The sequence below is a fragment of the Podarcis liolepis genome, assembly GCF_965112155.1.
Source record: "Podarcis liolepis genome assembly, chromosome: 7".
In the NCBI taxonomy this organism is placed as follows: Eukaryota; Metazoa; Chordata; class Lepidosauria; order Squamata; family Lacertidae; genus Podarcis; species Podarcis liolepis.
In genome coordinates, this window is record NC_139561.1 from 73,262,509 (window position 1) to 73,283,818 (window position 21,310).

The window sequence follows — 21,310 nt, forward strand, 5'->3', positions numbered from 1 at the left end:
CCAGGATGAGAGATGGAGAAGAAAAAGCTGGTGGCTGTCTTTGGTGAGCAGCGTCATTCAAAATACCTTAGAGAAATGTGGTTAGGACAGCCAAGCCAGGATTGATAATCAAAACGTATTGCTCATGTAGGAACAATCCCTGTGATAACCACCTTGAGACAGTTATAGTGCAGCCAGCATATGTTTGTATGTGTGAAGAGGCAGAACCTTCTCTTATGCAATATGGTAAGGGAGGCAGTAGTCTCTAATAATGAGGAATCAACAGTTCTGTGACAGCAAGTGTGTGGTTGAGCACACTGGTCTTTAGATGGTGGGTTAGGACCCACTAATGGGTCATGACTTGATCTAAGGTGGTTGCTACAATGCACAACTACCAGACGAATATGTGGTTTTTTTTAAAAAAATCAAGAAATGGGCCAATGCATGTTTGAGTTCAAGGTGGTTCCCAGGTCAGGAAAGGTTGAAGATTACAGGTCTATCTCATCCCTGTTCCTGGTACGTCAGTCTAACCCCTCTAGATGACTTACCATTAATTAGAAAATTGTCTTTTATGAAAGTTATTATGACCGTTGTGCAAATAATGAATACCAATTGTTTCATAAATGAGGTCACTTCCAGTGACTATCTAGATCAGTGGTTCCCAACCTTTTTTGGCCATGCCTCACCTAAGCATCTCTAAAATCCTGATGCCCCCCCTCCATGACATATAATTCTTATTACAGTGGTACTGGATCCGTTCCGGAGCCCCGTTCGCATCCTGAAGCGAACGCAACTCGCATCTGTGCATGCACGGGTCGCGTTTCACTACTTCTGCACATGTGTGTGACGTCATTTTGAGCGTCTGCGCATGTGCGAGCGGCAAAACCCGGAAGTAACGTGTTCTGTTACTTCCGGGTCGCCGCAGAGCACAACCCGAAAACGCTCAATCCAAAGCATATTTAACCCGAGGTATGACTGTATTCAAAAGGTGAACTCCTATTCATGTGGATGAAGCCTAAAAGGCCATTCACTGTTAATAACTCATTCTCGAATTGCCCCCCTTAAAAATCAAATTGCCCCCCTGTGGGGTGTGTGCCCTACATTGGGAACCACGGATTAGATGAACATACCCAGCACAATACATGCTGGTGCGTGAGGCAAACCATAAAATGGTGGCCTCTCCCTGACAGAGAAGAAGTGGAGAGTGAGGACCTACATCAGGAACCCAGGGGTTAAAGATCTATATCAGGATCTGTGTTCCCAATGGATCCTGCCACCTGAGGTGGTTGCCTCACTTTGCTCCATGGGTGAGCTGGCCTGGAACATACCCAAGCCATGATCAGCATCTGAGACCCTGCTTTCTGGATTAGGGTTAGGGACAGGGCCTTTTCAGTGGTGGTACTGCTGTTGTAGATTTCCCTCCCTGGGGAGCTTTGCCAAGCCCTCACTCCCTATCCTTAGATAGTTTTTGAAAACTCATTTTTATCCAGGCTTTGTGGATTTTTACTGTTCATGATATTAATTTATTTTTATTGTTGATTTATCATCCATATAAGGGTAGGGAACCTGTTGCTTTCAAGGTGTTGGTGGACTGCAACTCTCATCACATTGGCTACACTAACGGGAGTTGGAGTCCAGCAATATTTGGGAAGTCATGGGTTCTCAAGCCCTCCTCTAGAATGATATCCTATATAGATGTTAGGGGTGGACAAATATATCAATTTCAGTTTCTCTCTATTTGTACTTTTTCCAATCTTAAATTCAGTTATCCACATTTCCACATCAGTTTGCAATTTCATTTTTGAGCAAATTCCCCTTATAAACACACCTCTGCAAAGCAAGTTCCCCTAATGTAATGCACATTTGTATGTTATTTTCACTAATTTTTTATGTCCCAATATATGAATTTTTGTGCCTTCTATTCGGCTGAAGAACTGCACTGCAAAATTCAAAAAACTGCAAATTTCAAAGGCTGATCCGGTTTGCATGTTGTTACAGAAAGTAACAGAGCATTTGTATCAAAATCTGTTTTGGAAGCTGGTTATGCCAGGAGATCAGTGAGATTGCTGGTCAAATGACTTTGGTTCTGTTAAATATGCTTTTGGATAGAAATTTAGATCTTGATCATAAAGAGCTGTTGAACTATTGGCTGCACAAGAAGCGGTAACTCAGAAGTGGAAGTCACTGGAGAACATAAACCAGAGGTATCAAAAAGTACGACAATGTGCTCTTTTAGAGAAATTGACACAGAAAAGAAAAGCAACCAAGGGGCAAAAGATAAAGAAAATGCAGAGCTTTTGAGTTATCTCTTCACCCCAAAACCCTGCAAACAAAAATCCTGTAAAGAAAATATGAAGAAAGAACATATGGAGATTATCAGTATATATAGTCATTGGTCAATCTTAAGCCGGTTGTGGTAATAACTCACCCGTTGCACCTGTTTTGTACGTTTCATTTTTAATTTGTATCTTCCAGAAAGTTTAATAAAGAATTTTTAAAAGTGTGCATGTGGTAAGTTTGCCTTTACATGCAAGCTGAATTTAATTTCTCTTTCCTCCCTAGTAGCTGCACTGATTTACAATTTTACTGGTCCATCCCATCGTGGACCAATATTCAATACAGTATATGCTGTGCCATTTAACATGGCTTGTGTGGTGCCCTTCTGGCCAACCGGAAATCATGTTGCTAGTCATTGTTGTGACTATTTCAGTAATAGCACAACAATGCAGATAATAACTATGGTTGCAATCGAGGGGAGGGACTGGGTTATAGGTTACAGAAACACACCCAGAGGCCAGACTGATACTTCGAAATCCCAGCTGAGGTGTTCCAGGGAATCTCTGTGAATGGAGAAGCAGCCTTAATTGGGGTGTTTCTTTGGGCTTTTCCTTGGTGCAGATGAAGATGGAATAGTAAGAAACTCACCAAATTCCTGGAGAGGATGCACCTCCACAGGCACATACCTTCACATGTGGTGGGAATGTCCCCAAATCCAACTCTTCTGGACATCAATCATACAAGAAATGTGCAAAATAACTAAGCAAGTATTAGAAGTCACCCCAGAACTGGCGCTACTAAATATCTTCCAAGATAATAATGCCCATTCACATCATAAAGAGCTCATAAGCCAACTACTCTCAGCAGCCAGAAGCATCATAGCCAGACCCTGGAGAGACCTGTCAGGAATAAACATGGACCAATGGTATCAAATAGTATGGAAAACAGCCTTATTAGAAAAACTAACCAGTAAACTGAAACTGAAATAGAAGAAGATGCCTTCACTCCAGTATGGTTCCCCTTTATCACATACACAGCCCAACAAGACAATAAAAAGAATCCGCCAACAGCATACCAATCAATCAATCTGGCTAACCTGATCCAAAAGCACGCACAACACACACACACACACACACACACAAAACGAATCTCACTACAGCCAACCAAAGACAACCAATCAAAGCCTAGGCCACCCCCAACCTCTCTCACCACCAAGGAAATATTGTTGTTGTTGTTTAGTCATTTAGTCGTGTCTGACTCTTCATGACCCCTATTGGCTTGTTGTATTGACTCCCAGGAAAAGACCCTGATGTTGGGAAAGATTGAGGGCACAAGGAGAAGGGGACGACAGAGGACGAGATGGTTGGACAGTGTTCTCGAAGCTACGAATGTGAGTTTGACCAAACTGCAGGAGGCAGTGGAAGACAGGAGTATCTGGCGTGCTCTGGTCCATGGGGTCACGAAGAGTCGGACACGACTAAATGGCTAAACAATAACAGTATTTAGTAGACTGAAATCCACAACAGCAGTGAATATGGATAGTATTTTCTGGATTGGTTCCCATTCAGGATGTGGAACAAATAAGCAGACACTATCAATTTCCATTTCCTTTGGAATCTTCCAACATCAATATTGAGAATACAGCAAAAGTTTTTTGTTTTGTCTTTTGCGGATGGGATTATCTTCATCACCCGCCTCCGACCGGATGAGGAGGCTAGAGAAAGAATCAAACGGGAGCAGGAAGTGTGCTGCTGTTGCAAACGTATCTTAAAGATACCTGTTTCATCAGATGATCTGCGAAGTGCATCTAAGGAAGGATTCTAGGAAGATAAAGACGAGGTTGGGGGCATGGAAGGCAATCAGCACAATGGGCAGAGCATCAAGGTTGACTAAGGTCAGTCAGGGATAGGGGATCCGCCTGTCTGTTTTGTCCAAGAAGTCTGACAATGCTGGAAAGATGTAGATGTCTCTAACTGTTGCCAGCCTCAAGGCCCTGTTGCCACACGAGCAGGTACAGAGATAATAATGCAAACACTTGGCCGGGAGGGTGTGGGCAAAGTACATAATTTCTGGGTGTGGTTGCGACAGGTGTTGACGATGGCGACAGATGTCAGGAAAATGGGAAGCATGAATATGGAAAGTAGCAATTGCAAGTATGCAGGCAGGACGGAGTGTCCTGGCGATGGAGCAATTACTGCCAGGGACGCCTGAATGATCACAGGAAACCTCTGAACTGCACCAGAAAGTCATTCCCAGAATTCCTGGGTGAACAGAATGTGAACTAAGTTCATTATGGGGTAGAACTTGGAACAATTTCTAGTTCCTCTTCCAAGTTCATTTTCTTACAGGTTATTTTACTCTTTGGGCTTACTCCTAGGCCTTAAAACTTAAAGATCATATTAGTTGGGGAGAAGAAATTAAGCAATTTATATCCTACTGTGGTGTTTTTTTTAAGGTTTATTGCTCTTCTTATTTTATACTTTAGCACAACAGCTTGCAGCATCCCAAGTTATTGATTGATTGATTGATTGATTGATTGATTGATTGATTGCTGAAGAACATTTGGGCGAACCAGAATTGAACCTTGAACTTAATGTGAACTCAACTAGTCCATTTGATAAAGGGGAAAAATGTGATCCGGAATTAATTCCATTTTGAGGCCCACGAAGTGATTCTGAGAAGCACACAAGATGGATATAGTGAGTGGATTGAGCAGTGGCATCAGCCCCTAGTAAGAACATCATGATGTTTTTGCACATGACACACAAGCAGAGAGCAAGGGAGTAAGAAACTGAGCATCCCCACCATTGCTGGAAGATACACTGCTCAATGCTCACAGGTGATACCGGGGATGTCAAAAGAAGCATGCCGGGCCAAAAGTGATGTCTAGACTTGCAAACTCTATTGGCAATCCACCTACGCTCAGAAATCTATGGAGCTGTAGTCTGGCTCAGTTGCCGCCACCGCCACCGCCGCCACCGCAATCCTATATCCTTCCTCCGCCATTTACGTACACCCAGACAAACAGCACACACTGTGAAGGCAGGATGGAGAAGAGATGCAGCTGTGGTGGTGGAAGAAAGCTCTTATTCTTGGCATCTTCATGCCAAGTGAGGGGAAAGCCAACCTGGGAGTGTTCCTTGGCTGCTCTCATGTCCTTTCTCCCCACGCACCTACTCACAAGTACTTCCAGGAAATGATGCGGTTGCATTGCTCTGACACAGCTAATAATAATAATAATAATAAATAATTTTATTTATACCCCGCCCTCCACAGCCAAGACCGGGCTCAGGGCGGCTAACACCAGGTATAAAAACAAATTGATTAAATACAAGTTAAAAACAAGATTAAAATACAACATTAAAATGCAGCCTCATTTCAGTAGAAACTCAAATCAAATCGCTTATATGATGATGCCAACTGCTTTGGAGCAGCGATGCATCTGGTTTGTGGTTCTAAGGCAGGGGTAGCTGATGGGGGTGCCCTCCAGACGCTGTTGAACTACAACTCCCACCAGCCTCAAGCAGCAGGGCCAATGGGCAGGAATGATGGGAACTGTAGTCCAACAATATCTGGAATGGCATCACATTGGCTACCCTTTCTTTTAAAATCTGTGGTTTTTTTTGGAGGGGTGGTCTTCAGCGCTAGTGCTACTCAGAGTAGACCCACTGAAGTCAGTGGGCATAGCTAACTTAGGTTTGTTACTTTTAACTGGTCTACTCTGAGTTGGACTTAGCCGAATACAACCCTCTAAATTGTTAGATATTTACGTATTTCATTTTTGCTATCCATGGTTTATCTATCATCTATCTATCTATCTATCTATCTATCTATCTATCTATCTATCATCTATCTATCTATCTATCTATCATCTATCTATCTATCTATCTATCTATCTATCTATCTATCTATCTATCTATCTCTATATGTATTTATCTTCGGAAAGGGCTGTATGCAGCGGAATTCTCCTGAGAGTAGATCCATTGCAATTAATGGGGCTAACTGTGTCATGCCCATAAATTTCAATGGGCCTATGCTCAGTTGGTCTGCCACTTGGACGCCCATGTCTCCCAAACTGACATCTAACCATTCTGTAAATTGTGTACACATTTTGGGGCAGGGTGGGGCCATAAGAGAATTGCGTAATACTGCCTTCCAGCTGTTCTCTGGGGTCACATTCTGCCCATCCATTTTTATTTATTAAATTTATATGCCGCCCTTCATCAAGAGAGCTCAGGGTGGTTCACAGAATAAAATACAAGATAAAACACAATCTGTCCAGATGTTCATCCATTGGCCATTGCTTAACTACAAGGTTGCTGTCTCTGATCAATTCAACAGTTCCGTGTACAATAACACATCCCTTACAGCAGAGTAGGTAACTGTTGGCCCTTTAGATTTTGCTGGGCTACAGCTCCCATCATGCCTGGCCATTGGGCATGCTTCCTGGGGCTGATGGGAGTTTTAGTCTGGAACACCTGAAGGGCCAAATATTCCCCACACCTGCCTTACGCGTTCATTTTCCTAACAGAATGGATTCCCCTTGATCCTCATCATGCATAACAATGAAGCCACCTGAGAATTCGGGAGCTGGTGATGTAGTCCTGGGTGTGTGAACATGAGGAGAGCGAAATGAAACTATTTGATCAGGTGTCACAGCAAAAAAAGGATGTAGGCTTTTAATCTTATTTATTTATGCAAACATTTAAATCCCGCCCTTCGGCTGCGATAGCACCTCTTTGGGCTGCTTGCAACATTTAAAATTGCAGTTTGAACCACAAGGTAAAAACACCTGCCACATGCAAGAAAAGCCGGCCAAAATAAAATGGCCATTGGGTATCAAGGCCGAAGGGTGAGTTTTGCAACCCTGTTCCTCCTGCTTCTTTAAATTGACAGCATAATTCGAAATTGTCCCGGAAAAACCAGAACAACCCGTTTCCCCCCACAAGAGCACCAAGGCCATCACATGAGATCTCACCCTGGAAAAAAAACTTTTGGGGGGCTGTGCAGCACTCCAAAACACATGTTTTGGGGTGTCATGAGGGCACAGCCCCCCAAAAGCATGTATCTGGGGCTCCATGATCTCACACAGGTTATGTGAGAAGACTTGTGTCCTGGTTCTGGGACTCAACATGTTGCGGAGTATGTGATGTTATTCTCTTATTGCAACAGGCCTCTGTGATCTACCAGCTGCGACAGCTGCCTCAGGAAACCACTCTCTGACAGGCCCCCTTCTGTGTCAGCGAGGTGGCTGCAGGTTGCCATTTTATATTTCCCTTAATGTCCCTTAGGGGCATTGTGGGAAATTTAAAATGGCCGCTTAGAGACCTAGCCACCTGAAGTAAAGGACTCAGGGCAGGTGTGAGGTGGCCAAGTGTCTTACGTTACAGTCCTCTGCTTTGAAAGGCTTTCATAGGACACGACTGGTTTCGAAATAATCCTCTCTTTTTTAAGAAGAAGAAGAAACCCTAAAGAAGGGAGAGCAGGAAGGGCCTTGGAGTTGCCTGTCAAGAGTTTGGACCTGAGAAACAAACGGAGCAGGCACACAGGTCACTCGCTCATAGTTTTCTCAACCACTGTCAGATGTCTTGCATTTCCATCTAAATTGTAGTAATTCTGTCTACATTTTCATCGCTACATTTACATAAGCATATGCAAAAAAAATAATTAGCGTGTATGTGTCTTCATTTCTGGTGATGTATTTCCTTTTCTGTGGTGATGCATATGTTGCCACCCAAGCTGCGGTTGCTAAGATAGGGGTGGGGAGCCCTTTTCTCCCCAAGGGCCACATTCCCTTCTGGGCAACCTTCTGAAGGCCACATGCAAGTGGTGGGCAGGACTAGAGGCAAAAGCAGGCGGAGCAATGAATGCAAATTTTACCCTTATACAGCAGACTAGCTTCTGCACTCACACCTCTCTCTCCACCCTCCATCCAGGCAAGCAAGAGGCGTGATGAACCTTCAAGGACACATTTGAGCCAAGCAGAAAGCTTGGGGTGCGAAGTAGGGCCAGTGAGGGATGTTGCCTGGTGACAGGGAGTTCCAAGGTCCAAAGAGAAAGGCCTGGAGGGCAACATTTGGCTCCTGAGCCTTAGGTCCCCCATCCCTCCAACTAATGGAAAAGGCAATCACGTCACTAGAGACACTGAAAATGTGCAGCTCCCAGGCCAAGTGTATGGCAACAAGGAGCAGAGGGAATCTTCCAGGCAAGGGCTGTTGTTCTTGGCAAGTCTCGACAGGTGGTTAAATGAATGGAGCTGCAAAATAATTGGTCAGTGATGAGCTGCGAGACCGTTCCTCACCTGCAGTTCTTCACGAGGCTGGACCTTTCCTGTTTGGGGCGGGCTAGGAAAGCTGACTATGAAGAGCATTGTCCAATGGGGATAAGCATCCTATTAAGTATCTGTGCCCCTCAGTAATACCCTAGTGTGCATTAGCTGAGTTAATTATAATGCCTGCAACACAGCAAGCAACGCCTCTGCTCTGCTGGTGGGTGTGCAATTCCAGCGCTGCCTCTGCGTCAACAAGGCGATAATTATGCCAACCCGGCGACAACTGCTCACTCAGCAAATCCACACTTCCTGTGCTGGAACATCCTCTCATTCTTACTAAAGCACCTTTGAAAGATGGAAGCCAGACGCTGTGCCAAAGCTATCATTAAGATTCCAAATTGGCTTGGCATCCCTTTGCTCCGAGACTCAGGCAGCTGGATCGTGTCCTCAAATTTAGCTGGTTTAAATGCCTCCTGGTTTGTGTTCATGCTTCCAAACCTGCTCCCTCCTATCACTTGACTGAGTGCAAACATTACGAGATGTATCCTTTCTCCCCTGATATATGTATAGAGGCGAGAAGCAGCTTCCAAACAAAAACACACACACCATGCAATCTGCATCAGGCAAGTTTTTTCCAGTTACAATCTGTGCCACTAGGATGGGTGACTAGGTCTATTTTGGTTACTCACAGTTTCTCACTTAGGTTTGATTCTCCTCATTGCCATAAAAAGGTAAAGGTAAAGGGACCCCTGACCATTAGGTCCAGTCGTGGCCGACTCTGGGGTTGCAGCGCTCATCTCGCTTTATTGGCCAGCATGACTAAGCCGCTTCTGGTGAACCAGAGCAGCGCACGGAAACACCGTTTACCTTCCTGCCAGAGCAGTACCTATTTATCTACTTGCACTTTGACATGTTTTCGAACTGCTAGGTTGGCAGGAGCTGGGACCGAACAACGGGAGCTCACCCCATCGTGGGGATTCAAAACGCCAACCTTCTGATCGGCAAGTCCTAGGCTCTGTGATTTAACCCACTCATTGCCATATCCGTTTGCATTTTTTAAATTTTTTAAAAAAAAATTCTCAGGGAAATCCATCAGCCTTTTGGTACTTTTCTCTCCTAATATACACAGCTTAATGCAATTTTGCCCAGTATATGCATTTTTGCAAAGGTTTTTTTCCCCTTAACACAATGCATGTTGTATGTTAATTGCACTAATATAGGCATTTATATGCACACTTTACCTTACAATAGGCATTCTTGTGCACGTAACTTGGCTTGCAAAATTCAGAGAATTACAAATTTCAGAGGATGGCTGTGTTTGGGCTCACGTATTGTTTCGGAAAGTGTGAATTAAATATGTTCGCCTATAAGTGCGAACAGAATAAAATTCCCTCCTGTCCCTGTATGCCATTTAAAGTTGCCACTCTTCTTTTTGTCTAACCTTGACTTCTGTGTTTCAACAACAGCTTGACAGATGTCTGTATGGTAGATGATGCTTTCCCCTTGTAAATGAAGTCATTCAAAAAGTCACATCCTAAATTTCTTCAGGGTTGTGCTGCTGTGAAACACGACAACCCTAGTGTTATTCAAAAGCTGGCTTTCAAAACAGTGTCCTGGGAACTTTGCTGTTTCTTTGCCAGAGATTCCACAATGAAGTCAGCGATGTCAGACAAGCTTCTGCAACATTAACAATATTTCCTTCACAGTAGGGCAAGGGTGGCTAAGTGTGTGTTTTTTCCAGCCCAGGGCTGGATTCCCTCAAGGGTAATGGGTATGGGGCTGCATATTGGCAGTTGGTGAGATCGGAGCCAGCCATAGGTGGCACTACTGCCACTCACCACCCAAGGCTCTTCCAGGAGGGCAACCAAAATGGTCAAAGGCCTGGAAACGATGCCTTATGGGGAACGGCTAAGGGAGCTGGGCATGTTTAGCCTGGAGAAGAGGGGTGATATGATATGAGGGGTGATATGATAGCCATATTAAGGGGTGATATGATAGCCATATTCAAATATATATATATATATATAAGGATGTCACATAGAGGAGGGAGAAAGGTTGTTTTCTGCTGCTCCAGAGAAGCGGACACGGAGCAATGGATCCAAACTATAAGAAAGAAGATTCCACCTAAACATTAGGAAGAACTTCCTGACAGTAAGAGCTGTTCGACAGTGGAATTTGCTGCCAAGGAGTGTGGTGGAGTCTCCTCCTTTGGAGGTCTTTAAGCAGAGGCTTGACAACCATATGTCAGGAGTGCTCTGATGGTGTTTCCTGCTTGGCAGGGGGTTGGACTCGATGGCCCTTGTGGTCTCTTCCAACTCTATGATTCTATGGTTCTATGATTCTAAGAGCTGTTTATTGAATATTCTTCCTGATTTGCTTGCACAAAGTTTACACCCAGCCAGGGCCGGATTTAGGTTTGATGAGGCCCTAAGCTACTGAAAGTAATGGGGCCCTTTATAGGTCCAGGTGTCCTTTGTCAACAACAAATGGTCGCTGTTTTATGTGTTGAATATATGCTATATGGTAATTTATGGACCTAATAAGTATCTAAAGCATTTGCACATGTTGCCATGAAACCAGTCCATGCAGAATGTAGGCACCCTATATATAGAAAGGAGCAAACCAGTGATATTTTAGAGAGCAGGCTAGCAGGTAGGCCCCATTACTTACCTCATAGGAGCCTACACAACACAAAACACTGTTGCTGTATGTAGGTTTTATTTTATTTGTTTTTATCTTATATTTTGGAAATGAACATCCAGGTTTTTCCCCCCTTACATTTTTTTTGGGGGGGGGCAAGAAAGTGGGGCCCTAAGCTATAGCTTATTTAGCTTATACGTAAATCCGGCACTGCACACAGCTTAGATTACCGTATTTTTCGCTCTATAAGATGCACCAGACCATAAGACGCACCTAGTTTTTGGAAGAGGAAAACAAGAAAAAAATTATTCTGAATCCCAGAAGCCAGGACAGGCAGCAGGATCACTGTGCTGCGGTCCCCCTGGCTGTCCTGGCTTACGGAATAGCTGCGTGCAGGCTCTCCCGGGCAGGGGATGAAGGGTCCCCTTGCCCGGGAGAGGCTGCGCGCGGCCAAGCAAGAAGCCAGGACAGCCAGGCAAGGGGAGAGGCTGCGCACGGTTAAGGCTCCCCCAAGAGCCGTGCGCCCTTTAAAGAGCGTGCGGAGTGTGTGTGCAGCTCTTGGGGGCTTTTCCCCTTCTTCCTCCTTGGGGAAAAGCCCCGAAGAGCCACACACACACTCCACACGGCTCTTTAAAGGGAGCACTGAGCAGAGCCTCCCACCTGCTTTTAAAAATTGATTTTTTTACACAATAGACACAGAGCACGTCAATTCACTTTAACTGCAAAACTGCAAAGCCGGCAACCTCTCCATCACATCATGAATCTTTGCACCTGGAACACAGCAAACCTCCCAGGACATCCTGTTACCTCCACACACTGCCCCATCCTCCTCTCTGCTGAATTCCACAATGGCAATGCTGAGAATAAGAAGGAAGAAGAGGACAGGCAATGCCACCTCCTGGACTGGAAGTAAATAAAAGGGCAAGCAGATGGTAGCTGGCTGAGGGCAACCTGAGGTCAGTGATGTGGTGTCCCTCTCACCCTAATGAACCAGACTCCACCAATTTATAGCAGGGGTGCCACTGGCACAACCAACTTCTGGAAGGACACAAAAGGCAAAGAGACAATACTCAAGACATTTTTCAAGAGTCTTTATTTTGCAACCTGAGGACGGGAGGGATACTAGGTTGTATTCCTCAGAGATGTTAAGCCAAAGCCATCGTCTCCCGCAGCCAATTAATGTAGTTGCAGACCTTGACAAAGACACTGGGGCTTTCTACCTGAGAGCATTTTTCAAAGCCCCAGGATGTGATGCCTTGCAGTGTGTTATCACAGACGAGGGGTGAGCCAGGGTCTCCCTGCGGAGGCAATGAAGAAATGTCATTATGGAGTAAAAAAATCCATCAATTCAAGGTGGCGGTACTGGGATATAAAGCCTGGGACCTGCAGCGACTAAAGGATGGCCTCACCTCCCATTTCAGGGGTGGAGGCCAGATCTTAATCTCCTCACCCATGTTCCTGGGAAATCCTGGGAACTGTAGTTTGTTAAGATTGCTGGAAACGGTTGGTTTTTGAGGGGGAAACTACAGTTTCCAGGATTCTTTGGCAGAAGCCATGTGTTTTAAAAGTATTTTTGTGTAAACAGCCCTAGGCTCCATGCTTCCTGTCGTCAGCCATGTGCAAGTAAGTATCAAAGACTCTAGGAATAAATCAGGAGACACAGGCATTGGGGTGGCAGTGGTGTTTGATGGCTGGGAGAGGGTGGTAGGAATGGCCATGCTCACCTGGCAGGAATCAGATCCACCCATCTTGACAGTGGCACATAGCATGTGGCCCAAGTGGACAGCAGGATAGGCAGCCAAACATTCCTGGTCAGTCAGGGTGGTGATATTTCCACAGTAGAGGATGTCTGGTGGGTACTCTAGTGGGGTTGAGCAAAGGTAAGGGAGAGAGGAATGGATGAAGTAGGTATTTAACATGCTGCAAGAAAATCTTATTCTCTAATTATTTGCTGGATTCTCCACCCCTGCCAACACACTTTTGCCTTTTCTCATGGGGCTGATTCACACAGAGTTTGTGGCGGGTTCCTAGATGTAAGAAGGCATTGTTTTCCACTCCAAACCCATGCCTAGTCACATGCAGCGCTGTTTCCATTCCACTGCAATGCAGCTTCCAACAACAACAAAAAATGTTATTCATCTCAGTGTTCACTGCAGCAGAATTTCATGGAATAAACTACACAGGTGCTAATCCAACTAAGTTTCACTCAGAGTAGACCCCTTGAAATCAATGGTCCTTCATTATATCCCTTAAATTCAGTGGGTCTCCTCTGAGCAGGACTAGCATTGGAGACAATCCATAATTAATCATGTTTTTATCACGGTATTCCACACCATTCATTTCAATGCAAAGGAAACACAATGCAAATGTAAGGGGGAAGTAATCAATTGTGTGTCATTTGTGGACTGAAAACAACTACAGCAGCAAATACTGATTGCATTTGTTGGATTGAGTTTTGGGCTGAACGTGGGATGACTCAGCAAACATTGGCCATTTCTGCTCCCATTTCCATTTCCATTTGAATCCTCTGACATCTGTAGACCTCAAGTTAAATGCCTTCAATCACTGTCACTACTACCCATTTTCATGACCTTCTGCTCTGGGGCCAATGTACCCTCTTTCTCAGCCAGCTAGGGAGTGTTAGGACATTAATCCTTACAGAAAACCTAACCTATAACTGCTGTTTATAGATGCTTAATGGATTTTGGCAAAGTAGAAGTTGAGGAACTTAGAGAAGTGAGGAACAGGGAATTATAAGACATTATACAGCCTAAACAATGGGAAATTGCTATAGGATCTGTACAAAATATTTCCTTGGACCTGAAATTTGAGATTGATGCGGCAAGGATGAATATTTCAAGTATAAGAGGGCACTGTTTAAAGTACGAGGTGTAAAGCTGGGAATGTCTATTTGATGCATATGGAGTGGGTTTGTACAGTGATATATTTTCCTTTTGGTCTGAAGTTGTTAGTCACATCAATTTAGTATTGGCAAAATCCTTGAAATTTGCGGGTGTTCATGTACTTTCAAACTGTATCCCTGTAGTATGGGGATTAATAGTAGTAAAACAAGTGGGGTTTTCGTGAGCCCTTATGATGACTAAGAAACTTATATTTGAAACCCGGAAGGATACATAGCCACTGTCTATTGCACAACGGTCTGAGCACCCTCACTGTCCTGGCTGCATGTGACCATACTGCATACAGGCATCAGCAGTGCTATTTTTCTAGAAACTTTTCTAGAGGAACTCACCATGAACGCCTCCTTCTTTTTCTTATAATCGCAATGGCACCCACCTGCGAGGTGCCAGAACTCACTTGAGAGGTGCCAAAACCGAGTTTCAGCAAGTTCCCTCTGAAAAAAAGCCCTGGGCATCAGTGATGTGTGGCTACCTATCAGGACATCTGGATGGCTTATATTAAATTATATGTTTAATTTAAGATACCTATACTGATGCCCACTGTGTCCACAATGTGAACTGATCATGGTCTAGTATTATTTGTATATTAATCGTCGTCGTCATCATCATCTCTTTCTTCTTTAATTTTATTTGACTTTTTCTCTTTTTCTGTTCCTTCTTAAGTTTTCAAATAAAAAATGAATAAGAAGGATGTTAATTCTGCCACATAGTGCATCAGGAAAATGGTGATCAGTGGAACTTGGAAGATAAGAAAGCGCAGTGATAGAGGCGTCTCCCACTTCATCAGCAATGGGGATTCAACCCCACCACAATTTTAGTACACATTTTTTCCTAATGAGCACATTTTGTATGCAATTTTGCCAAATGTACACATTTTTACAAAATAAACTTCCATTATGCAATGCATTTTTGTGCACTATTTCCCCTAATATCTGCATTTTCATGCAGAATTTCTCCTAATATACACATTTTTGCACCCATTTACCGTATTTTTTGCACCATAACACTCACTTTTTTCCTCCTAGAAAGTAAGGGGAAATGCCTGTGCGTGTTATGGAGCGAATGCCTGCGGGTGGCGGAGGGGATCTGCTGCAGTCGTGAGCAGAGGATCCATGGTTCCCCTTCCTTCCCTCCTCCATGGTTACAAAGCATGGATCCACATGGATCCTCAGGATTTTTGCATTGGGCTACTCCAAACTCACTGTCAGATCACATGTCTGTGGCCACAGCATGAACCACAAAAATCATATATCCACTATTTCGTTTAGAATCCCCCCCCCTTGTTTTCCTCCTCTAAAAACTATGTGCGTGTTATGGTCTGGTGCGTGTTATAGAGTGAAAAATATGGTACTTGGCTGAAGAACCAAATTGCAAAATTCAGAGAATAGCAAATTTCAATAAATGGTGGTGTTTTGGTTTGTGTGCTGTTTCAGAAAATCTGAATCAGGTAGGTCCGCCTTTAAAAGCAAACTGAGTCAGAGTTCTCCCCCATCCCTGTTCACATCCTAGGTTCCTTCCAGCTCCCCACCCCCACTACCTTTCTGCAGAATGGGGGTGCCCCATCCAGCGACGACACAGTAGCTGCCAGGATCAACACAGCTGCTGGGCAAGGCAAGTGGCCGGACGCTGTCAGTCAGCCTGATGGGGGTCAGGAGTTTGACCAACATGATGTCGTTATCCTTGTTGAAGCTGTTGTAAAAGGGGTGACGGATTGCATTGATTCCGATCTTCAGCTGCTCGGTCCCTTCAAAGCTCAGCAGGCTGTTTTCTCCAAGAGCCACATAGAAGAAACTGTGGTACAAGAAGCAGGTGTAAAGGACAAAGAGGCACCCAAAGGCATTGGAGCAGGTATGTGGCCCTCCAGGTCTCTCTCTCTGGCCCTTGGGAGTCTCCCTAGACCACACCCTCTCTCCAGCCACGCCCATCTTCCCAGGCCACTCCCCCTCACCAGCCCTGCTTTGTACCCTCTTGAGTGCTTTGGCATGGCTAGAATGTGTCCCGAATGCTGATAATGCTTTTGGCTTGCCTGGATGAAGCACAGTTTGTCTTCAGTGTCAGTATATATAAAAACTCAATTTCTCTGACCACTTTTGCCTCTTGTCTCACCAGGTCCAGCAAATACCCCTGCACTGCTTGAGGCGAAACAGGAAGTCCTGCCCTGCTGCTGCCACTGCTGCCGCCCCCACCACCAAAGTACCATGCCTGCTCCTGCTTCCACCTTCACTGTACATTCTGCCACCTCCACCATTAGCAGAGAAGCATCACAGGCACCGGTGCCAATTTCGGGCGAGATTCCAGGGATTTCAGGGAGAGATCTCGGACAAAATCACACGAGAGACCTTGCACACCCCACAATATATTGGGCGATTTCGGCCAAGATCTCACCAGAGATTGCCACGATCTCTTCTAAAATCAGTGCTGATTCCAGCACTTCTCCACTGCTGGTGGAGGTAGAATCATAGAATATAATCATAGAATCATAGAGTTGGAAGAGACCACAAGGGCCATCGAGTCCAACCCCCTGCCAAGCAGGAAACACCATCAGCCTCACCCCACTGAATGACTGTGCTGCTCCTGGCTCTCACCCACCACTGACATGTGGCCCTCGGATGATTGCCCAGAAAGGAATGTGGCGCTCAGGCTGAAAATTACTCCCCATCCTTGTTTTAGAGCACAAGGCTGCGCTCGCTACATTTGGTTCAGATATATCTATTCCTTTCCCCAGGATTAAAGTCTACCTCTAAACACGCCACGAATTGGTCTGCTCCCCTTCTAAGGTCAGCTAAGTGGCCACTCTGGATTTCGCCTTTGGCAGCCTTCTCCAAGCTGGTGCCCTCCATATGTTGTTGGGCTACAACTTCCATCAACCCCAGATAGGGATGTCAGAGGATTCTGATGAAAACGGAAATGGGAGGGGAAATTGCCAATATTCATTTTTGCTGTTGCTTTGAGCCTACAAACAATTATTTAATTGATTGCAAACACCCCACTTTCCATTTGCATTGCACCTCATTGGTGCATAATACAATGGCAATGCAATTTACGTAATAAATTACACAAGTTACGTAGTTTTGCCACCGTGGACAGCAAGCTGAATAACAGACAAACTGCCTTAAACAGAAACAGGGCTAATATAGGGAAGAATGAACAATATTCCTTTTTACATCCATTGCCCCAATCAGCATGGCCAATGGTCAGGGGTTGGTGGGAGTTGTACTCCGGGAACATCTGGAGAGCACAACTTTTGGGGAAAGCTGACATGGGAAGAACGTGGCTGTTTGCCATTGGAAAATTGTGTAAGAGCTAAGTTGAGCCAGAGGACATTGAGCTGGAATCTCCCAAGTTGTTTGTGATTAATGACAAGTCAAGGCAAACAACTTCTTGGCACGCCAATAAAAAATTTCCCCAAAGGGCTTCATGGCACTTCAAAGGGCATTCTGAAGCAGGGTGGCCAAATTTGCTCCCCATCCTGCTCCTGCACACCTTTGAACAGCAGCCTGACATAAAGGCATTGAGCAGGAGAAGCCTTTTTGTAGCATAGTGATGCACAAGGGGAGGGCCAGAGCTCAATGGAAGAGCATTGGCTTCGCATGCAGATGGTACCAGGTTCAATCCACAGCATCTCCAGGTAGGGATGGGAGAAATTTGCTGCTGGAACCCTGGAGAGCTGCTGCCAGTCAGTGTAGACAATAGTGAACTAGGTGGGCCAACGGTGTGACTCTTTACTGGGCATCCCAAGACTGGCTCAATGCCTGGGGTATTCAGGGGGAAACAAGGTTCTATCAAGAGCAGCCACCAGTGCAAACCCACTGAAGACACCTCACCTCTGAAAGGCACACATGGGGATCCCCAAGAGTGTCATTTACTCTCCAGGGTGAGCTCTTCTCAAAAAAGCTCAACAACTTTGGCTGGGTAAAAAGCCCTGGATCTAACCTTTGTAGACTTGGTTGCATTCCAGCCACACAAAAGCTAGATGCACTCCTCTCCCCATCCTGCATCCAGACAAGCAAGAGGCAATATCACAGTTCAGGGACATATTCCAGCCAGGCAAAGGCATGCAAGGAGGGTGTGGAGCAGGGCTGGTGAGGGGTGGGTCCTCGGCAGAGGGGGTGTGGCCTAGGGAGATGCCCAAGAGCTGGGCAGAGAGGTCTGAAGAGCTGCATTTGGCCCCCATAACTGAGGTCCTCCCCCCCTCAATATCTACCCTTCCCTCTCTCAGTTAGGGCAGTTCTGAATCTCTGAATAGCAGAATTTCTCGGGCTCTCCTTAATTCTCAAGACCAGGACCTGCCAAGCTCCCCTTCTTTACTGACAGCCCCATCTGCACTATACATTTGAAGCTCAGTGATACAGCTTAAAACAGCCATTGCTTCCCCCAATAGAATTCTGGGAAGCTTCGTTCCTTGATGGTGCTGAGAGCTGGTAAAGGTAAAGGGACCCCTGACCATTAGGGCCAGTTGTGGCCGACTCTGGGGTTGCAGCGCTCATCTTGCTTTATTGGCCGAGGGAGCCAGCGTACAGCTTCCAGGTCATGTGGCCAGCATGACTAAGCTGCTTCTGGTGAACCAGAGCAGAGCACAGAAACGCCGTTTATCTTCCCGCCGGAGTGGTACCTATTTATCTACTTGCACTTTGATGTGCTTTCGAACTGCTAGGTGGGCAGGAGCAGGGACCGGGCAATGGGAGCTCACCCTGTTGCAGGGATTCGAACCGCCGACTTTCTGATCGGCAAGTCCTAGGCTCTGTGGTTTAACCCACAGTGCCACCCACGTAGGTGGCCCCTATTCCCCCGAGAGAGCTGCAATTCTCAGAGTGGGTGAACAGTTCCCCAGTTTCTTTGGAGGGAGCTATGACCAGGGCTGTCCACCCCATGATGCTCAGTGAGGCAGGTGCCTCAGGCAGCAGGCTAGGGACAATTGAGAAGGATGGCAGATCCGGGCCCATGAGGACGACAGTGCTCACTGCCTCCTGTGCTTGTCACCTGCTGCCACTGACTCTTCCTCATTCTCCACCACTAGTGACGACTCATCCATCCCTGCCTCTTCTTCCACCACTGCCCATCCCGCAACTGGCCTCCTTTTCGGCCCTCTTTTTTCTCCCTTGCCACCTTCAGCATACTGGGGCTTCCTTGGGCCACCTCAGGTGGCGGAGGCAGTGGCGGCAGAGTGGAGGAGTCATTGTCATTAGTGGCAGTGGCCAGTGGCGTAGCGTGGGTTGTCAGCACCCGGGGCAAGGCAAGTAATTTGCGCCCCCTAACCCATGGATTTGCGCCCCCTAACCCGTGGATTTGCGCCCCCTAACCCTAACCCCCAGATGTTGCGCCCGGTGCGGCCAGCCCCCCCTGCACCCCCCACGCTATGCCACTGGCAGTGGCAGGGGAACATGGTGGCGGCGGTGGAGGAGGCTGTTTTCTGTTTTGCTTCAGCCAGCAAAACATCCTGGTTCAGCCCTGGCTATGATGGTGCAAAGTGGTAAGATGCAGTTTTGACTGTATAGCACAGACAGAGCCATAGTTCCACTTTAACAGGCCTCCAGCTTGTCCTTCGCAACAAATGCAGCCCCTGCCTCCCAGTCACACATACCGATTTGTGAAGCACTGAGCAGCGGTGACCAGCCACTGGCTGTTAATCAGAGTCCCTGTGCAGTGGAACTTCCCGCCATCAAACAGTGCTGCTGTCCAGGGCTGAGAGTTCTTGTTGCAGTGGAAACCCCTGAGCAATCCTGGTCCATTCTGTGCAGCCACTGTAATAATAATAAAAATGGACAGGGATATCACAGCAAAGGGTTGGGAACGGAGGAAAGCAAATAATGTTCTTCTAGCTCTGCTGCAGCAAGGCATGGTCACATCTACACACCCACCCACCCTCCCAACTGAGTGGTGAATACGGATGAGGGCAAACACAACACTGCTCCACCAACCTCAGCCAGCCCTGCCTGCCTGTCTTCTTATTTGCGCCAGATCCAGGGGCTAGCCCTGCCTGGCTTGCCTCCCTCGCCCCCTGCGTTTCAGTGTTGCCCTGTGTAACTCAGCCAGGGGAGGATGGAGTCAAAACTAGAATTAGTGGGCTCTCTTTGTCATTGACTCTGGCACCACCCGCTGTTGGTCTTCCTGCCTTCTGTCCCACCAGTCCCAAAGGGCACCAGCCACCAGTGATACTGATAAAAAATGGTACTCATTTGTCCAGGTCGGCACCAGTGGCTTGGCATTGTTGGGCACTTGCTAAGAGCAACTCGCCAGGAAGAGAGCAGGTATTGCCCATCTTTAGAGGCCCCTAGGCCCTGTTGCTTAAGAACACAGGAAGCTGCCTTATGCTTGGGAATGAATCTGGGACCTTCTGCATGCAAAGGAGATGTTCTGGTGTTGAGCTATGGCTCATCCCCAAAGGAGTAGAGACACAGGAAGCTGTCTTATACAGACCATTGGTCTGTCTAGCTCAGAACCATCTCTACACTAACTGACAGCAGTTCTCCAAGATTTCCAACCAAGTTCTCTCCCAATGCCACCTGAAGATGCCGAGGATTGAACTTGGGACCTTCTGATTGCAAAGCTGATGCTCTACCACTAAGGTATAGCCAGTCTCCTCTTTGCTCCCCCTTCCAGTTCACCTGCCCTCTCTGAATGCACAAGCCGAGAAGCATGTTTTGCCTATCTTGAATTCCTTTTGGAAGTAAGTCTGTATATAGTTTTCAAAAATAAATAAACAAGCATATCTGCTCTTCAAGTCTGACTCCCATAATATGCATGATCTTACCTGCTGCGACCAGAAGCACAGCCATTGCTAGAAGCTCCATGCCTATCATCAGAACAGGCAGCAAGAGTAGGCTGTTGGGTCAACAGACGCTGGAAATTTTCTGAAGGATTGAAGGAGAACTGTCATTGCCAGCTTGGGAACAAGGCTGTACAAAAGGGGTGGCCAATGTAGTGCCCTCTAGATGCCCTCCTCCACCTGACCTCTGGTCATCCATTTTTGCTGCTCCACATCAGGTCAGGGAGGGTTGAGGTCAGCATGGTTCAAAGGTACCAGTGGGAATGCCAAATTAGCGCAACTGGTGTATTTTCGCTGTGATGAACTCACCAGTGCCTTGCATTAAGCGACAAAACATAATATACATAAGCAAACAAAATAAATAAATAAATAAATAGTCCAGTAACACCTTAGAGACCAACTAAGTTTGTTCTGAGTATAAGCTTTTGTGTGTATGCACACTTCTTCAGATACACT

General features: G+C 46.1%; 1 protein-coding gene across 1 annotated transcript; it reads right to left on the minus strand.

Moving 5' to 3' along the window:
• Positions 1-12,312: 12,312 nt before the first annotated feature.
• On the minus strand, positions 12,313-20,879 carry LOC310711144 (trypsin-like; the record flags this gene model as incomplete). The annotated part of the gene is made up of 5 exons (XM_083512612.1): positions 12,313-12,465; positions 12,892-13,028; positions 15,626-15,879; positions 19,670-19,829; positions 20,840-20,879. 5 exons carry the CDS (start codon positions 20,877-20,879, stop codon positions 12,313-12,315), a joined length of 744 nt encoding a protein of 247 aa, XP_083368738.1.
• Between the last annotated feature and the right edge of the window lie 431 nt (positions 20,880-21,310).